This window comes from Alosa sapidissima, chromosome 6 (genome assembly GCF_018492685.1).
Source record: "Alosa sapidissima isolate fAloSap1 chromosome 6, fAloSap1.pri, whole genome shotgun sequence".
Classification (NCBI taxonomy): Eukaryota; Metazoa; Chordata; class Actinopteri; order Clupeiformes; family Clupeidae; genus Alosa; species Alosa sapidissima.
In genome coordinates this window covers 5,843,494-5,863,065 of record NC_055962.1, presented here as the reverse complement: position 1 = coordinate 5,863,065, position 19,572 = coordinate 5,843,494, and the positions used below count along the sequence as shown (strand labels likewise).

The following is a 19,572-nucleotide window of genomic DNA, read 5'->3' as shown; positions in this document are numbered from 1 at the left end:
AGATTTATTTCGGCTTCAAGAAGAAATGGGAATTACATTTTATGTGAAAATCGTCCTATCCTTATTATACGTTCTCTGCGGTAAACTACAGTCCTTGTAGGAAGCGTCCATTGTTTTTCCAACCCACTTTAGATTAACTTCCAACAAAATTACATCTAACTGCAACAATGCGCCATCTGGTGGACAAACGACTACGCATCGCCAATACTGGAAATGCAGCCATGATGATGAAGATGAATATTTGGTTTTCCTTTAATCCTACTGAATTTGTAATTATGTATCGGCCGTTCTAATTGCCGATACCGATAGTATGTGCGTGGCTGTGTGTGTGTGTGCGTGTGTATATGTGTGCACCACCAACTACAGGCCAATGAGTGTACAGTCACTAAATGTACACATAACTTACATTTTTTTAGACCCCCTCATGGATGAAATTCTAGGAAACTTGGCATACCCCCAGAGAATGCCAGGTTAATCATACACATAAAATTTGGTGCAGTTCTGAACATCTTAACTGAAGAGAGGGGCGAATAAAGCAGAATGATATTGCATTTTCATTTTTTACCGGGGAGGTGCAAATCAGGTGCAAGCCCTCCCTGATGAACTTAATGCTTTTTATGCTCGCTTTGACATGAAAAACACAGACTATATTGGACTAGCTGCAGCATGTGAAGCAAATGAGGATGCACCTTTCTGTGTCTCTGAGGTCGATGTGAGCAATGCCTTTAGGAGGGTAAATTGTAGAAAAGCTACTGGACCGGATGGAATTTCTAACAGGGTTTTGAAATCCTGCGCTGCTCAGTTAGCTCCTGTGTTCACTTATATCTTTAACACATCATTGGCTCAAGAGACAGTTCCTACTTGCCTCAAGCAGTCTGTTATTGTTCCAGTACCGAAAAACAAAAGTCCATCATGTCTGAATGACTACCGCCCAGTAGCCCTGACGTCTACAGTGATGAAGTGTTTTGAGAAGCTTGTGAAAAACATTATCTGCTCATCCCTCCCTGCCTCCTTCGACCCCCTCCAATTTGCTTACAGAGCCAACAGGTCTACAGAGGATGCCATCTCAAACCTCATGCACACCACCTTAACTCACCTGGAGGAGGGGAATGGGAATTATGTGAGGATGCTGTTCATTGACTTTAGTTCAGCATTCAACACGATAGTACCTCTCACCTTGGTCACAAAGATGAAGGCCTTAGGACTGAACACCACCCTGTGTCACTGGATATTTGACTTCCTCACCAACCGTTCACAAGTGGTTAGAGTGGGGGGTCTGACATCTGACTCATTAACCATCAGCACTGGTGCTCCCCAAGGCTGTGTTTTGAGTCCACTGCTGTACAACATCTACACACATGACTGCAAAGCCAACAGTAGTCATACCTCCATCATCAAGTTTGCAGATGACACAGTGATCTTGGGCCTGATTAGTAACAACAATGAACAGTTCTACTTGGATCAGGTTGATGAGGTGGCACAGTGGTGTCAATCTAACAGCTTGACACTGAATATCAATAAAACCAAGGAAATGGTAGTGGATTACAGAAGGCAGCAGCAGAACTACAGTTACACCCCACTAATGATCAGCGGGCAACCTGTAGAGAGAGTCACAAGTTTTAAATACCTTGGTGTCCACATTACTGAAGACTTAACATGGACTGTTAACACTCAATATGTTCTGAAGAAGTCCAGACAACGACTCTACTTCCTTCGTCAGCTAAGGAAATTCAAAGTTTCTACATCCATCATGAAGGCCTTCTACACTTCAGCGGTTGAGAGTGTTCTAACTGGTAGCATCATCACCTGGTATGGGAACTCCACAGTTAGAGATTGTAGTACTCTGCAGAGAGTAGTGCGCTCAGCTGAACGTATTATAAGAACTCAACTCCCTGCTCTACAAGATATCTATTCCAGAAGAGTACTCCTAAGAGCCCAAAAGATTCTGAAGGACTCTTCTCATCCTAACAATGGATTATTCCTACCGCTGAAATCAAGAAGACGCCTATGTAGTCACAAAGCCAGAACTGAGAGACTCAGGAGAAGTTTTTATCCCCAGGCCATCCGAACTCTGAACTCACACTATACTGACTTTGCACACATTCACTCCTCAGCACTCTCAAACATTTCCCAACTCTGAACTCACACTATACTGACTTTGCACTCATTCACTCCTCAGCACTCATGACCCCCCCCCCCCCCCACACACACACACACACACCCACACACACCTACAAGACGTTTAGCACTTTTACATCCCTCTCCCTATGCTACAGACCTTTTATTTATTTTCTTATTTCATCACACGTCAAAACACACACATACACACACACACACACACACACACACATATCTGACTTTCTCCAACTTTTGCACACTTTTTATTTATTATTTTTGATTTCTCCTCCATCTACCCATGTCCTTGATTGCCTAGCCTTTCTGCCCCCCCACCCCCCACCCCACCCCCATCCCCAACACACACACTTACATCATCACTGTCATCACTTCACATACATACAGCACTCCTCTACATACTTGCTGCACACTGCCCCCCCCACCCCCCACATACACAGCACATTGTCTTCAGGATCTTCTCCAACACACATCCTCTACATACTTACAGCACACTGCCCCCACCTACCCACACACACACACACTACACACACACACACACACAGTCACTGCTCCACTCCCGCCCACACACACATCTTCACTGTCATCACTCACATACATTACATACAGTACTCTGCTTGCAATAGTAAGTCCCTGACCCCCCCCCCCCCCCCAACACACACACTTACATCATCACTGTCATCACTTCACATACATACAGCACACTGCTTGCTACAGTAAGCCTCCTCTACGTACTTGCTGCACACTGCCCCCCCCCCCCCCCCACATACACAGCACATTGTCTTCAGGATCTTCTCCAACACACATCCTCTACATACTTACAGCACACTGCCCCCACCTACCCACCTACACACTACACACACACACACACACACACACACAGTCACTGCTCCACTCCCCTCCCGCCCACACACACATCTTCACTGTCATCACTCACATACATTACATACAGTACTCTGCTTGCAATAGTAAGTCCCTGCCCCCCCCCCCCCTACATACACAGCACATTATTTCATCAGGAAGCTTCTCCAACACACATCCCCAACATACTTACAGCACACTGCCCCCCCCCCCCCCCCCCCCAATACACAGCACATTGTCTCATGAGGAAGCTTCTCCAACACACATATTGCACACTGCCCTCTCCCCACATACACAGCACACTATCCCATCTCCCCTGTCATCCCCCCAACACACACACCAAGACCCCTGGCAGTTGGGTTAGCCCCTTGAGCCGTGGATCTGCCCAAGGTTTCTTCCTTGGTAAGGGAGTTTTTCCTTGCCCCTGATGCTCTTGGGTGCTCCTTGTTGGTGCCCCCCACCCAATCCCAATCCTCCCTCACCTTTTTTTTTATGCAGCCCTTGCCACTTAATCTACTAAACCCCTCTTCTACTGCACTTTTTACCCCCCCCCCCCCCCCACTTCCAATAACTATATGCATGTGACAATAAACTTCCTTGTATCACAAATGAGTGATTATGGGCTAGGTTGATGTGGGCCCTTGAGACCAACATACCATAAAAATGTAAAAGTCTAGTGGGGCTACATACTCACCAAATTTCATGTGCCCCGGTGTTTCGGTGTCCCGGGTATCGTTGACCAAAAATTCAGGAAGTAGATGAGGGGAAAAAAAAAAAAACTTTGACAATCATTATATGACCGCTTCGCTATAGCGGCGGTCATAATAATGGGCATGTCACTCGTAACTTTAGGACTGCTAAGTTTTTGACTAAGAGTAATTCACAAAGCATTTTAACCCTAAAAGTAGCAGCTAAGTCTGGGACAGCTTAAAATAACTTGAGAGGACCCCTAACTCACTAAGACCTATTCATAAATTCACAATCCTAAGCCACTTTTCACGTCACAATGTTTTGAAATATGCAGTTACAGGAGCACTCAACTGAGCAGAGATCTGGGAATAATTGTGCATTGTAACTAAGAGATGCAATAACGCCACCAACAACCAAAACCATAATTGCATGTAAACTAGATGTAACGCCTTATTGTAGCATAAATTATATTTTTGTTTCTTCTCTTTGTGAATGTAGGCTACGTGTCTGCATACAGATTAATACTAGGCTATTTACTTGGTCACTTCAATGAAGCTTGTGCATGAGTGACGTCAATCATAGCAACGAAGACTCACTCTTAGTTTAGATTCGCTCTGAAAGTCCGTCTGGCCAAGAACCCATTCTAGCCCATTTCCAATTTTCCTAGATCTAGGCACCGATCAGAACCCTTGAGGTGGATTTTACACTATGACGATAGAGCACCCTGTTGAAGAAGCCGGAGTTAAAAAAAAAAAAACATCAACGATGGCTGCTGCCGCTTGTTTGAAGCGGCTATCACGTTGGTTTAAGACAGGGAGTTAGACATTTCGCAACTGCTTCCTTATGTTGGAATATGCAACATTGTACAAACATGTAAGGGATACCTATGTGATATCTGCAACAGTGGTTACTGAAAACGATTTGATTTTCTGTTCATTTATAGGCCTACAGTAGCTGGACACGTAGCCGACAGAAAACACATAGGCTACTTTTGAATTGGTGTACTCGAATGCTACACTTCAGTGTTCGCCTTGAAACAATTCCGGCTTTGAACGTTTCAGTCTCTCGTCCCCCCTTCCTGCTTTATTATATTCCGGTCAGCCAGAAAGGACAAATTAAACAAAATGCTCGTTTGAACGTGAACGGTTTTGTTCAGAGCTGAAAATGCAATTGTGTTTGACAGAGGGTAGATGTAAATTGCTTGTGACAAAATATTAGCTTTCAGTGTGACACGATGTCTTGTAAATTAGCCTACTTTTAATTAAAAAGTGGTTAATTCTTCCTGCTTCTCCCTACAACCAGACAGTGTTGTAAATTGTGTGTTTACGTCACTCAATCTCTTTCGTTGCTCTTGATTGGTTTTTGGCCTCTCCTATTGCGTCCGAGGCATTTTGATCGGCGTCCGTTTGGGAACGCCCTTTGGAAATGGGCTGTGAACGAACATTCCCCAGACCCACTTTCAGTTACGACTGAGAAGGGTCTGGTTTCAACCGGGGAAAGGTCTGAAAGGCTTTGTGAATAATATTTAAGAGAAAACCCCTTACCTAAAATCTTTTAGGGTGATTTAGGAGTACTCCTGGTGGTAAGATTAAATGCTTTGTGAATACGGGCCCTAACCACTAGTCAATCAGTCACATTTGACCGTAAGCTTGAAACTTTTGAGCGTTTGAGATTCACTAGGTTGAATTTTGGCTAGAGTTACGTTTTAAGTTGTGTATGAATATTTTTGTTTGATTTAAAATATCACAATATATGATTTGAAATGTATAAAACTTCTTTGTTTTTTTATTTATGTGATAGTTTCACTGTAAATGTGGCTAACCTTGAATTGGCAGCAAATACTGCCTGGCACCCCAGAGACAATTCAATCTGTCAATTTAAACTACAATTGAGATTAGTTACGTTACATTATGCATAGGGCCCAGGATCTTGTGCTACACCCCTATGGAGGAATAGGGCAATCCAGCTCTGTAGCCTACATGTCAGGTCATTATAGTAATTTCCAGGGCTGTGAGGAGTTACAGTGGCTGAAGCCGCACAGTAGTCCAGGCTGCTGGAGGGCACAGCAAAGAAAACAATAAACTCACAATAATCATCCCGGCCACAAAACACCTCCAGCCTGCCTGGAATTTTTCCAACCCTCCCAATTACCACTACTAGTTGGAGGCAAGATACTGCAGGAAGGAACCCGGTTACCTCCCAATCAAGCCTACATGGAAGACATGGCAACGCTGACAGCATTTATACCGTGTACTCATTAACCAAGCTGAATGGGCAAGGATGAAGGTGAAACCTAGATAATGCAGAAGTGCATCTGTTAGAAAGGGAAAACTGCTGTAAAATAAATTGTGGAAAAGACAGTAGTGAGCTTACGCAAGTGGTACAATTCCACTTTGAGTGACCAAGGACTTGTCGAGGCTAGCATTACCATTGAAAGAACCTTCTTGCCTGGTAAACTGAAGTTGAGCATGTGGTGCTTACAGTTTGGGCTTTTGCCACACACTACATGTAGGTGGCCTTTGTATATGAAATTGCAATCTCAGAGATGGAGAAATTTGATAGAATTGCCAATAAAGCAGTTAGAAAATGGTTTGGGGTGCCATGATGTTGTGGTAACCAATGACCAGCTTGTTGGAGGACTTCAAATTTGCTAAGACCAGTCTGGAAATGACTATCGCAGTCTAAGGATCCAGTCGTCAAAAACACTGCTCCAATGGTGAAAACAGGGAAGGAGTGTAATTCTTGTTTCACATACATACAGTACAGGGGTAATGCTACAGCACAGGAGAGGGGGGAGATGTGAACCTGCTTTGTCTGTGAGCAAGAAGAAAAAGCCAGATGATGACTGGAGGTGTCTCCAGTAAAACAAGGGCAATGGATGAACAGGTGTGATGTTGAGAAGAGGAAAATCAGCTGGAGACAGCTGAGGGTCACGGATACTAGCTGAATTAAATTAATTGTTGGAGCCATTTATGAGGTTTTTCCCAGTCTACAGAAACTCAGTCAATTGAAAGGAAGAAGTTAAAGTACAGTATGCTGAGCTGGTGGTGGAAGCAAGGGAACGAGGCTTGGAAGTACACACAGCAGACATGTGTCAGAGGCTTAGTGGCAGAATACTGGGGTAGGAAGCGCAGATAATACGCAGTCATGGCCAGAAAGGAGGCGAGGTGGGCAGGACTGGATGGCATGGGCAGCCGTTGGATGGCTTCTGGGGTCAGGCGAAACCCCACAAACTCCACCTCAGATGCAGAGAAGATGCATTTCTCCCCATTCAGTGTGAGGTTATGAGAGGCCAAAGTGTCCAGTACCTGTGTCAGGCATTGGTCGTGGATAGCAGGTGTTGGTCCATGCACTACTATGTCATCGAGAAAAACGACCACTCCAGGAATGCCAGCAAAGATAGTAGACATTAGCTTTTGAAAACAGCTAGTGGTGGAGCAAAGGCCAAAAGGCATCCTGGTGTAGCGGAAGACACCTGCATGCGTGACAAATGCAGTGAGATTACGATGATCTGGGTGCAGGGGAACCTGCAGGTAGCCCTGGCGGAGATCAAGCTTAGAAAATGTCTTGGAGCCATAAAACTGTGAGGTCAGTTTTTCTGCAGTGGGCAGCGGGTATTTATCTGGTACCACAGCCTTGTTTACCGCCCTCAGGTCCATACACACTCGCAAGCCGCCTGTTTTCTTTTTGGCAATCACCAGATTCGAGATCCATGGTGAGGCGTCGACTGGTTCGATGATGCCTGCTTCTAACAACTTTGTCAGCTCCGCTTTGACATGGTCGCGCAATGCCAGGGGAATGCGTCGAAGGGGCTGTATGACTGGGTGCGTGTCCATGTGCAGGAGGGGTTGATGCGTGAAGGCTGAGAGGCAGCCCAGGCCTGAAAAGAGCTGTGGCCATCGCTGTTCCCACGCTGAGCTGACCTGCAGGACTGGCGCCCCGCCGCTGTCCAGGAATGTGAAACCCAGGCTGGTGATGAGGTCCAGCCCCATGAGTTTAGCACCGTGCTGCGCCACCTGGAAGGTGAAGGTCGGGACGCATTTGCTCCCATGACGCACTGCACAGTTCAGGGAGCCAATAGGGAGATTTTTGCATTACCGTACCCGTGTAGCACTGCAGATGGCGTCTGTAAAGTTATGTGAGGCAGGAAACGCTTGACTGTGGGCCAGTTGAGAAGTGATATATGTTGCCCCAGTATCCAACAGCAGCGGTACACAGACTCCATCCAACTCCACAGTGCACGTCTTGAACGGTACATGGGCAGATGAGTGGGGCTTGTAGTGGTACCTTTCCCGTGTCGTGGACCAGCCCGCGGTCCCGCTGTGGCTGGTGCAGAGCGGCAAACCCTGGCAAAATGGTTGCTCCTCCCACAGCGTTGACTCACCTGTCCTCTGGCGGGGCACTTGTGGCCTTTGGTGGAGTGCGAGGAAGAACCACAATCACCACAGCCGCGGCGCCGCTCGCCACGTGTGCGGTCTGCGTAGAGTATCCCTGCGTCTCCCTCAGACGATGTTGGGCTAGGTGGGCGCTCAGGCTCCTCGACCTGTTGAGTTAAGACGGGCTGTGTGGAAGCGCGGGAAGATAGTTTTGTGGATAACTCAGTGGCCATTGTCCCGAATTTACAGAGGAGGCTAAGCCACGGAGGTCGGCTACATAGTGCTGGATCGACTCACCTGCGGTTTGTTTGCGCTGTCGGAAAACAATCCTGCGAAGTGTGCCTTAAGCAATGTAGTAGCGTCCTTGTACTACTTCGCTTGACCCAATGTCCTGAATATGTGTTGTCCCTTGGTGCCTAGGCAGTGGATGAGGAGCGATCTCCGTCGCCCATCGTTAGCTTCCTCTAGTCCGAGAGCTGCGAGGTACGTCTCAAATGACTCCAGCCAATGAACCCACGATACTGAAGGCTTGCCCGGTAGTGCGAGGAACTGTGTAGGTGGTGGGATTGAAAGCTCCATCCTCGTCGCCAATGTTATGTGTGTTTTCAGACAGCATCAGAGAGACACATGTCCACCATAACCATTCATTTATTTCACTAACGTAAAACAAATACAAAACTGGATGTACGTCATTCGACAGTCCGAAAGCTGGCTGTCGTAAAACTGTCAGACAGACATAACACTGTCTTAAAGGCATCCAATGTTGTCGCAGAGTGAGTCGCAGAGTACTTATCTTTTGCCTTGCCCTTGTAAACACTTTACACGGCTTGAGCCGTTCCCCCCTGGACATGGTACATGTGCATTTTGAAGCGGAATTATTAGCAACAGGCGAAGACAATCTCCAAAGAGCCATATCTACTGACCAGGTAATGTTTCACAATTCCCACAAGATATCACCAGGCTGCCAACAGCCAAATTGCAAGGCTACTATTTTATTATATTAGGATATATTAAGGTAAAAAACTTGCATGGTGTTGCTTTACGCCAATTGGGTATTACTGTTATGTTGACATTTTCAAGACAAGAATTTTTACTGTGGGATAGCATGCAACACTGGGAAGATCTAGTCTGGCCTTTTAAACCATGCTTCTAGGCGTCAATTTACAATTACATTACTAGCCTATGGACTATGATATGGCTAAATGGGCTATATATATTTTTTTTAAAATATTTTTTCTACTTTTTTGATAATTTTTTCCTTCTATTTGTTTTATCTGTGAAGCGACCTTGGATGTCCTGAAAGGCGTTTTAAATAAAATGTATTATTATTATTTTTATTATTATAAATACTGCCCAGAAATACTGTATACCTGTAAGTAAACAAGTTGGCTACATACACTTTGGTGATAGAATGTTTGTGAATACCTCAGTAATTCTCTGAGGCTGGAATAGGGTATGGTTCAGTCCCAGCTAGAAGTGTGTATGACCACCATAGGTGTTTATTTTTTTGGACTGCACAGCCACACAAACACACAGCTGCACACAAATAGCATGTGTACAGTAAGAATCATACATAAATTGAATTTCCCCTGGGAATCAATAAAGTATCTATCTATCTATCTATCTATCTATCTATCTATCTATCTACACTGACTGCAACTTTAAGAGATGAGCTGTTGATCAGTCACAACAGCTGGGATAATAATCGCTTTGAATGAGCCTCTTGCTTCAAGTTCTTGGCACACTTGGCCAGACTTTGGCTTGGCCCTTTGTCTGCAGCCAACGGTGCATTGTTGTATCCTGTGTAATTTTGTATTATATTTATTTGGCTTGGTGGTCAGTTGACCACTGTGGAACGTCCCCAACCAGTAGCACAAGCAACGTGACATTATTTTCCTAGGTGTAACTGAAATAGTCTTTCAGGGTCTGCTTTATCATCAGTGGGACAGTTCTTTTCATCTGATGTGGGTAAGCAATGCACATTTGTATGCCTTGTCTATTTGTTTGTTTGTTTGGTTGTGTTACTAATTATATCACCACCCTCTTTGCTTATCTCCAGCAGAGGATAAGTGCTCAATGTGTGGAGGCTGGTTCCCCCTAGAGGCAGTATTCACCATCCTGTGCCCCTCAAAGATTACTTGATCCTCATCTTGTATGAATCTACAGTATGTTTGTGAGTATATAGATTGTTTCCTTCTTGGCTTACTGTTTTGTGGCTTTAGTGATACGGATGTTTAGTCATACAGTAGCTACCACTTTTCAACATGCAACTGTTTACCTAGTCAAATAGAACATGGGAGATATAAGGATCCACATCTCTTGCCTTGAGCTAACATGAGTGTTTTTCCCCCATTATCTTTACTGGGTGAGGGTGGATCTTTTAATGGACTCAATTCTTCCTTGGATAAAAATAAACCCAGGTGTAGTTGATACATCTCTTACTTGGGTTAACACAACACCACCACATGTTAATTTAACATTAATGTATACTCCCTTCCTACTTTTTGTCCTTTTTTTGATGTAAAAATTTCCCCAATCACTGCAGTTATCAATTGCCTTATATCTGCCTAGCAATGCTTTCTGCTGTAAGAATTCCAATCTTGATGCCAAGTTAGTCTCCTTGAATATAGGCCAAATGCCCTCAACTGTCAGCATAACAACAAATGAGCGTGGGCATCCTTATAGGTTTGAGGGACACAGAGTCATTAGACAGCCAGACTTAACACAGAAAACAACTATTACAAAGGGAGAAAGTTTCATCTTATGTAAGTTAACATTTTAGCTGTTCACTTTCATATACTTTTTGGAAGTGATTGAAGTTAAGCTTTGCACAATGTTATTGCTTTACCACTGAATTGTCCTGCATGACTGTAATACTTGAAACAACTTTATCAAAGTTGAACAGGACAAATTCAGAGCTTTGTGGAATAACTGCAGTGAAATGAACACCATTGAAAATGGATATGAATTATGATAACCCTTATTGAAGTCTTATATTTCTCTATGAATACTGAATTATTGCTCACTATATCCTTAATGTATTTAACTGTATGTTTCTATGAACTGAATTCTGCTTTGATAATCTGATATTCAGTGTCAGTCCATTTATTAAAGGAAACCAACCTTCTCTGTTAGAACTCATTTTTATTTAACTTTTTTCTATGTCTCAGATCATTCAGACAAAGCCCTCAGACCCACAACATCAAACAGGTGAAATGTCCCCTTCACTGCACCCCAAACAGAAGGTGTTACATGATTGGGGCAAGATTTTAAATTTCTTCTCATCTTTTAATGCATAGCAAAACAACAACATTGTTGTTGTTGGTGGTGGTGGTGTTGTGTGTGAGCTATAGTGCATATTTTAATCAAGACCATATTTAATTTAATATTTGAGCTTATTTGCAACTAGCCCATCATACTGAAAATACATTTGAACTGCAGTAGCACTAAAAACTTTAAATCCTTTTTTTTATTTAATTTAATTTAATTTAATTTAATAATATGTTTTAAAATCTGCACCTAGATTTACTCTTTCTGATTAGTTGGAGTAACTGAAATACAAACATATTGCAACAAATTAACAACAAAATCTATCCAATCCAAACGGAATACTAAGGGGATGATGTGCTTCTTGTGGCTATCACTTTTTTATTCTTTTTTATCACTTTTTCTGCCAATATATCACTGTTCTCAAAAGAAAAAGTAATTTTATGTGTAACCCTCCTTACCATATTTGTTGATATACTGTATCCTTGATATTATATTTTGTGAAGTGCTCAAAATTACATATTTGACACCAATCAGGCTATCTGCTCAATGGTGGTGGTATTACATTCCTACAAGTGAAATATTATTGCTGACGCAAGCATAAGGACAGTTGTCTCCTATAAATATCACAGACTTCACCTTAGCTAGGTCAAGTTTCTTTAACCATGAGAAATGTTGACCTTGGTCCAGAATAGTGTTTGCAGTTACACTTTAGGGAACCCTTGTTAGACAATAATACATAACTAATATATAAGGATAATAAAGAGTTTTCCTTTAAGGATAATGACATATAGTATAGATCAAAATAGAAACTATAGCCTTCCAATACATTGTCTTAAAATGTAACTAGTCTGTCACTATAAGTCACATATTCAGAGTGTGTATTAGGAGTCAACAAACTATATTTTTTAATCTATACCGGTAGGTTTCATATGTCATGCAAGGGGCCATGTCAACCCATCCCATATCTGCTCATTTGAGGTATAGTACCACCAAGTTTTGTGGAATTCTGCTCATGGGGGGCCATACAATAAATGAATATACTGTATACATTTAGTGACTGTACACTACACACGCACAGACACACACTCATAAACACATGCAAACACACACATAAAGATACATGCACACACATGCACATAAACACACACACACAAACAGGTACGCACACACATAAACTGGCAGTCCTGTTCGCCCTTTCGGGACTTATGCTGCTTTCCATTTGTACCCTATTACCCGCACATACACACTCACAAGCAAACACACACACACATACACACACACACACACACATATATAAACAAACACACACTCATTTACATACACAAAATTAATTGATAATTTAATGTCATTTTGAACGATATTAGAAGCCCCAAAATGGTTTTCCATTCAACAGACTGATTCTAGCGTATTAAAATTATGTCAAAATGCCCCTGTTAATGTGCATTTTTTGACTGCGTTTTCCATCATCATATTGAATGGAACACTTCTAGCAAATGTATCAAAGGTAGCGAATGGTAGGTGAACGTCTTGGTATGCGCGACAAAAAATTCAGATTTTCACGCTAACTTTATTAACACTCTGAGCAGACGTCACAGTAACTCATATTGCTCCAATCCTTTTCATCACATTAATGTTGAATTAAAAATCGTTAATCCACCTCTGGCGAGCGAATTAACTTAGCATGACAAAACCGACATTACAGCAATATAAGTCCTTTTCCGTCACGTGTCGCACTAACTTTTTGATGTGCATTGTTTTTTAAGCCAATTATCTGTTTGATGGAAAAAAGACTATTGTTGTGGAATGAAATCTTCTGTTAGAATGTTCAAAAGTCCCCTGCCGAAGGGGACTTACTGAGAATAAATAACAATACATGTGTGTATTGAATACAATATATTCAATATTGGACAGACAATTGAATATAACAGTCCTTTTTTTCATCATGTTCATCATGGCTGCTACTAGTGGCTCCATGGCAGTGTGCACTAGAGATTACCAGGCCATGGAGGACTACAGCATCTACAATAACATGTCTGATGATGACCTGGTCCAGCTGGCCATTGAACGCAGCCTGAGTGATATCTGCAGTGCTTCCTCAGCCTTTTCACAACTTGCAACACAGAGGTCATCCTATTCACATCCTGCAGCAAGTCAATCGGTGTCCTCTGAGGAAGTCGTGCCAGCGTTTCGACAGTTGCAAGACAGTTACAGGCTTCGGACACAAGCAGCTTTGCCTGCTCAAAACATCCCTCCCTTTGCCAACTCATTGCAGGCTGTCAGTCTCCCCAGGTAACATTCAGATTCACACCAGTTCCATATGCAAAACTAACTTTTCTTCCATGGATTCACCAATAAAGAATTTACAATAGCCATAAGAAATTATAGCATTGTGGCTTCACTGTATGAAGATACTTTGTTAATAAGCAGAGAAAATGAAATATATTTCCTCATAATCTTTGTAACATGCTCACTACAGATAATTGAACAGCTGAATTCATTCATGTTCTTAGCACCTCTGCTATTTCTGTTGCTTTTGTTGTTTTTAATAGTGAAGGCCGAAATGAGAGAAGTTTCCTTGTCTGCAATGAAGAGGATGAAATGAGAGCGCTCTCTTGGACAAAAGGAATTGGTTCAGGACTGGAAGTAACAGTGACACGTATAGAGTAAGGTCACATGCACAATTTCCATTATTTAAATAAAATTGCATATTTATGTTTATGGTTGTTTCTTAGTTGACACATTTGTACAGCAGTAGTTAAAATTACAGTAAAATAGCCTATGTTTAAAATGATTATGATGATGCTGATAATAAGAAGTCTTCATAAAGAACATAAACATATGAAGAGTTCAGATACAAGACCTTCTAAATCTGTCTGACTCTCAAAATCAAAAAAGAAATCAAGGCAATATTTCAGACCAGAAAGAGAGTGGTATTTAGCGGGTTTTGAAGCAAAACTATTAGATTAACGTATGTGTGGAGAGCATTCACTCACCATTGTTATCTCATTTTTGATGGAGGTGGTTTTAGAGGCTTTTGCATCTGAACTCTTCATATATTCACCATGACTTTGTTAGGAGAACTGATGAATTAGATACAAAGTAAACAGATGAGCCTTTAAATGTTTCCTGAAAATTCCAAAACTATGGCCAGAACATTCATAAACCAACGAGGAAGCACGAATGTAGAGTCTTGACTGTGATTATAGTGTTGATGGAAGGTCAATAATGCAACATCAGAGGATTGCAGTGGTTGTGAGGGCAATTAGGCTGGACCATATATTAAAGGAGAATTCCGGTGTGATATTGACCTAAAGTGTATTGAAACATGATACCGAGTGTGAACGTATGTCTCATAGCCCATCTCGGCTTGTCCCCTGCACTCCAAAATCTGGCGCTAGTTAGCCGATGCTACCAACAGCTTTTTCAATAGTGGTGCTTCGGCATTGGGCTAGCCATGCAAATAAATCACTGTTTTACACCCATTTACGAGCCTCAATGTATCTCCACACTTCATTGGTAGACTTCCGAGGGCCCTGACATTTAAAACGAGACATTGAGAACTTTGAAAAAGCACTGGTAGTTTACTTACAAGACGATTTATACAGACAGTATCTTCATGAAGTTTAGCGTTTGCAGCCATCTTACACTATTGAAAAAGCTGTTGGTAGCATCGGCTAACTAGCGCCAGATTTTGGAGTGCAGGGGACAAGCCGAGATGGGCTATGAGACATACGTTCACACTCGGTATCATGTTTCAATACACTTTAGGTCAATATCACACCGGAATTCTCCTTTAATATAAGAATGTGCAGATCCACTTAGTGTTCTATAAACCAAAGTGAGGGATTTGAGTTGAATTCTGGCTGCTATAGGAAGTCAATGAAGAGTAATAGTATTTACATATGTTCTCTTTGGCTGATTAAAGACCAAACACATCATTGCATTTTCAGTCATCTGGCATGATCTCACTACACATGCAGGTAGGTCAGCTAACATTGCATAAAAATAACCTAGAACCATGGCCTGCAGAAGTAGTTCTGTAGAATATTGTGTGAGATAAGGTCGGATCATCTGACTATGGTATACAGCGACATAACTGTGATTGAAGCTACAGTACATGCTCCGAGAAACTAAGTCTTGATTTACACAATGAGGAAATGGTATATCCAAATTATACACATAAAAAATGTAAACAAAGTCCTCGGACAGACAATTGTCATGTTGACCCCACTATCTCTCCATACATCTTATTTCCAAGATTTTATTTAGTTAAATTTACTGGTTTTTACGTTTGGTCTTCCAGGGACATACCTACCGTAAACGCAGCCATCAACAGGAATGATGCCCCAGTACTTCTTGAAATATTGCGGAAACAGCCTTCTCACATTACGAGTGCACCAAGCAAGGATGGCTGGCTACATATACATGAGGCTGCACAATGTGGTTCTATGGAATGTTTAAGAGTGCTAATAAACGGTACAAAAGTGAGACTTGAGACCACATGCAACCAATTTTCAGTTTCTGGAATACTGTTTGTGTGAATGAGAGCATAACATACAATGTCTAAATATGTTATCTTGTAATGTCTGTAATGCAATATTTTATCCTAACTCTATTTTTATTATATCCATACCAACTAAAGCCTTTCCTGAACTAATCAACAAGTATACCAACAACCGCCACACCCCTCTGCATCTGGCTGTGGTAAATAAACATCTGTTATGTGTCCAGTGTCTTCTTGAGGCAGGAGCAGATCCCAATATAGCCAACGATTTAGGAGAAACACCTTTGTACAGAGGTATCCCTAATACAGATTTAATAATAAATCTAATTTAATTTAATAGATTTGTATGTATCTATCTCAACAAATCTATCCTTTCCAGCTTGTGAAAAACCAACTGAGGAAATAGTGGAGCTTCTCCTGATGTTTGGAGCCAAGGTCTCACAAGCCAGCATTGAGGGAGTGACACCATTACATGAAGCAGTGCGAAACAAAAATCTTGACATATGCAACCTTCTAGTGAGAGCTAGAGCAAACATAAGAGCCAGGAGCACTTATGGCGTTGAACCACTATTCATGGCTGCCCAAGTAGGAAGCACAGAAGTAATAACGCTCCTCGCTACATATGGTTAGTTTCATCAGTATTTTTGATTGCACTGGTCAAACAGGAACACATGCTGTTAATGCTGAATTGGTTGAGCTATTACTTACATAGCCAAGTCAAATACTGTACTGACAACTTCTCTAATTAACATTTCTAAGGAGCCTATATTAACTGTGAAGCTAAAGATGGAGCAACACCTTTGTATGAAGCATCCAAGAATGGCCATGAGGAGGTGGTGAAGCTGCTTCTGTCTAAAGGAGTAGATGTGAACACAAGAACTAAAGCAGGACTGACCGCTCTTCACATTGCTTCAAAGAATGGACATGCTAGGTTAGTAGTTTTGAAGTCAATATGACTTTCTCAAATTTAATCCTCAGACAATCAAAACTTTCCGGAATCCAGCACCAATGCAGTTCATATTTCAGTGCAATCAAATCTTAACGGTTAATGATTTGATGCAATACAGTATAGTTTTGCATGTGTTTAACTTTCATATTTGTCTTTGGGCAGAGTTGTGTCTTTACTGATTCCACACACGGACAGAAGGATGTTGAAACAGAGTGCCATCAGCCCGCTCCACCTTGCAGCAGAACATGACCGAGAGGATATCTTGGAGATTCTCATCGATGCGGGCTTTGATGTCAACACTGTGCTGAAGACTGACCACTCCCAGATTTATGACGATCGGTGCTGCTCAGCCCTCCACTTCACTATACGCAACAGCAACATAGACACAGCCTCCATGCTGCTGGAGGCAGGCGCTGACCCCAATCTGGATGTTTTCAACCCTCTTTTGGTAGCCGTGAGACAGGGAAATACAGAGATGGTGTCTTTGCTGGTGGAGTATGGTGCCAATGTGAATGCCTGCGTGCCAACACACCCCACTACCTTTCCTGGGGCTTTGCTCTTTTGTATGAAGCACACGCTGATGTTCAAGTTCCTGCTGGAGAATGGATGTGATGCCAACGCCTGTTTCTCATGTATTTATGGAAACAACACACATCCTCCAGTCAAAAGAAGGCAGGCTACGGATGAACTGGACTTGGATCCTCATAGCGAAGCAACACAGGTTATGATAAAATGTATTGCACTGGCTACAGCTCATTATAACGCTCACAGTTTATTGTATTTGCGAATAAGTAGATATTTGTTCTTCCTAACTTATCTTTTATCCTTTCTGTACAGTTCTGTGAGATTATAGTGGATCCCCTTTACACCTATTGGGCAGGACCTATACTTGACCGTCTCCTTGATTACACTGGTCCTGTGAAACTGTGTTCTAGAATCACAGAACTTCTTGAGCACAACCAGGACTGGGTATACATCATAGAAAAATCAAGTGAGAACAATTTCACTGTTTACTTTTCAAATAGCTTTTATTTGACTGTTTATCCATTGTAGATTAATTTATGCTTAACTTTGAACCACATAAATATACTTGCTTTTTATGTAATCAGGTATTTACTTAATGGTTTGATGTATTCAAAGTATAATAACGTGATACAGGGCCAGGTGTTACTCCATATTTGATATGTACAGCCTAAGCTCAATCTTCACAAATACTTAAATATCCAATGAGCTCACAAATGTCCTTGAAACATTCAGAGCCATCCTTTTGCCTGATGCATCTGTGCCGACTGAGGACCCGCCAGCTGGTGGGATGGCAGAGACTGAGGAGAATGACCAGCCTTCCTCTGCCTGGACGACTCATCAAGTACCTGTTCTACGACAACGGAGAGTCTGAAGACTTCCTTTCTCGTGGTTTTGACTAAACATATCCTTGTGTCAGTCTTACGGAAGGTTTCCACACAACAAAACACCTCGCGAATTTTGTTCTACTAAATTTTGCACATTCTTTAAGTATCAGTTACATATTTTTACAGTACATTTACAGTACTGAGGTGCATTTTTATTAAATTTCAGTTTTTACACTGAAGTGAGGAATTATGAAATATAAAAATGTTTACATTTGTCATGTCCTTTATATTGTGTTCATGAGGTAAAGAGGTTGTTGTGGGGAAAAACATAAGTAACATTGCTGTCACAGGTTTTTGCAGTAGTGTTTTAGATTCATCTCACCAGTGACTATGTTGTCTGTTGAGGGCTGAGGGCTTGTGTGTTGTGTCTGAAGACATTCTTTTTTTTCAGCAAGGTTGAATGGTTTTGAGGGGAAAGTTTGGTTTTGGGAGTTGAGTGTGTCATAATAATAATAATAATAATAATAATAATAATAATAGGTTTTATTTTTATATAGCGCCTTTCTCAAACTCAAGGTCGCTTTACAGAGTCAAAGCAAAACAAGAGTGGAGGGTAATAAAATGTGGTAAGTCTTTGCAGTTGTGGAGGAGGATAAGTGTTAATGAAACTGAAAGGTCTTGATGAGCTTTAAAGAAAGGGAAGGAGGGGCAATTACAGAGGGGTTGAGGGAGAGAATGACACTGGACGAGCGGGATTGAGTGTAAGGAATCAGAAGGTCACAGAGGGATGGGGGAAGGTCATGGAGGGCTTTAAAGGTGAGAAATAGTCCTGGATGTGTTTTGGGAAATGGAAACAACAGAAACTTTTAAGTTGCTATAATATGTCATACCTACATGTCTTAGGCATACTAGACACCTGTTAAGATGATAAACATTTGATGGATCTTGTTCTTAATATTTTCTGTTTCGTACAAAGTTTACTGAAGGAAACAATGTGAAGTGCATTTTTCAGAAAGCATTGAAAATCAATAATATTTTTGGTGCAAGTGTATATAAAAGTTTTTAGATATATTTCTAAATTCATTTAAAACAATTAAATTGAAAATCTGTTGTTTAATCATTTGTTTCAGTTATAATTTGAAATATATTGGTGTAATTCTTGGATTTCAACTTTTGTTCTTTTAACTGTAACATCAGAGGGGTATTCCAGAAAGGAGGTTTAACAAACACTGAGATAAAACTTAACCTCTGGGTTGTCTGAACCTGTGGCGACTAAACCCGAGCTGTCAGTTCCAAAACACCGGTTACCAGTTAGTTAAATCAACCCTGTGTTAGATAACCTAGAGTTGTGCGCGTTCACGGCGAACTTATAAAGGCATCATCTATTGAGAGTCGAAACCATGAGTGAAACCGGCGAAAGGAAGAGCACCGTATTTTTCA

The 19,572-nt window shown here is 41.7% G+C and overlaps 1 protein-coding gene across 2 annotated transcripts; it reads left to right on the top strand.

Annotated features, from left to right (window-relative positions):
- The first annotated feature begins 9,318 nt into the window (after window positions 1-9,318).
- Window positions 9,319-19,173, top strand: LOC121711132 (ankyrin repeat and SOCS box protein 2-like). 2 transcript variants are annotated; one of them, XM_042094469.1, is made up of 11 exons: window positions 9,321-10,233; window positions 11,231-11,270; window positions 13,296-13,619; window positions 13,880-13,993; window positions 15,634-15,806; window positions 15,973-16,128; window positions 16,214-16,459; window positions 16,594-16,765; window positions 16,946-17,504; window positions 17,621-17,774; window positions 18,041-19,173. In XM_042094469.1, the coding sequence occupies exons 1-11, from the start codon at window positions 10,215-10,217 to the stop codon at window positions 18,205-18,207; spliced, it is 2,124 nt and encodes a 707-aa protein (XP_041950403.1). In that variant the 5' UTR covers window positions 9,321-10,214; the 3' UTR covers window positions 18,208-19,173. The 2 variants fall into 2 exon arrangements, with proteins under 2 accessions (XP_041950404.1, XP_041950403.1); XM_042094470.1 differs by lacking the exon at window positions 18,041-19,173 and having other exon boundaries at window positions 9,319-10,233; window positions 16,946-17,517; window positions 17,621-17,764.
- Window positions 19,174-19,572: the final 399 nt, after the last annotated feature.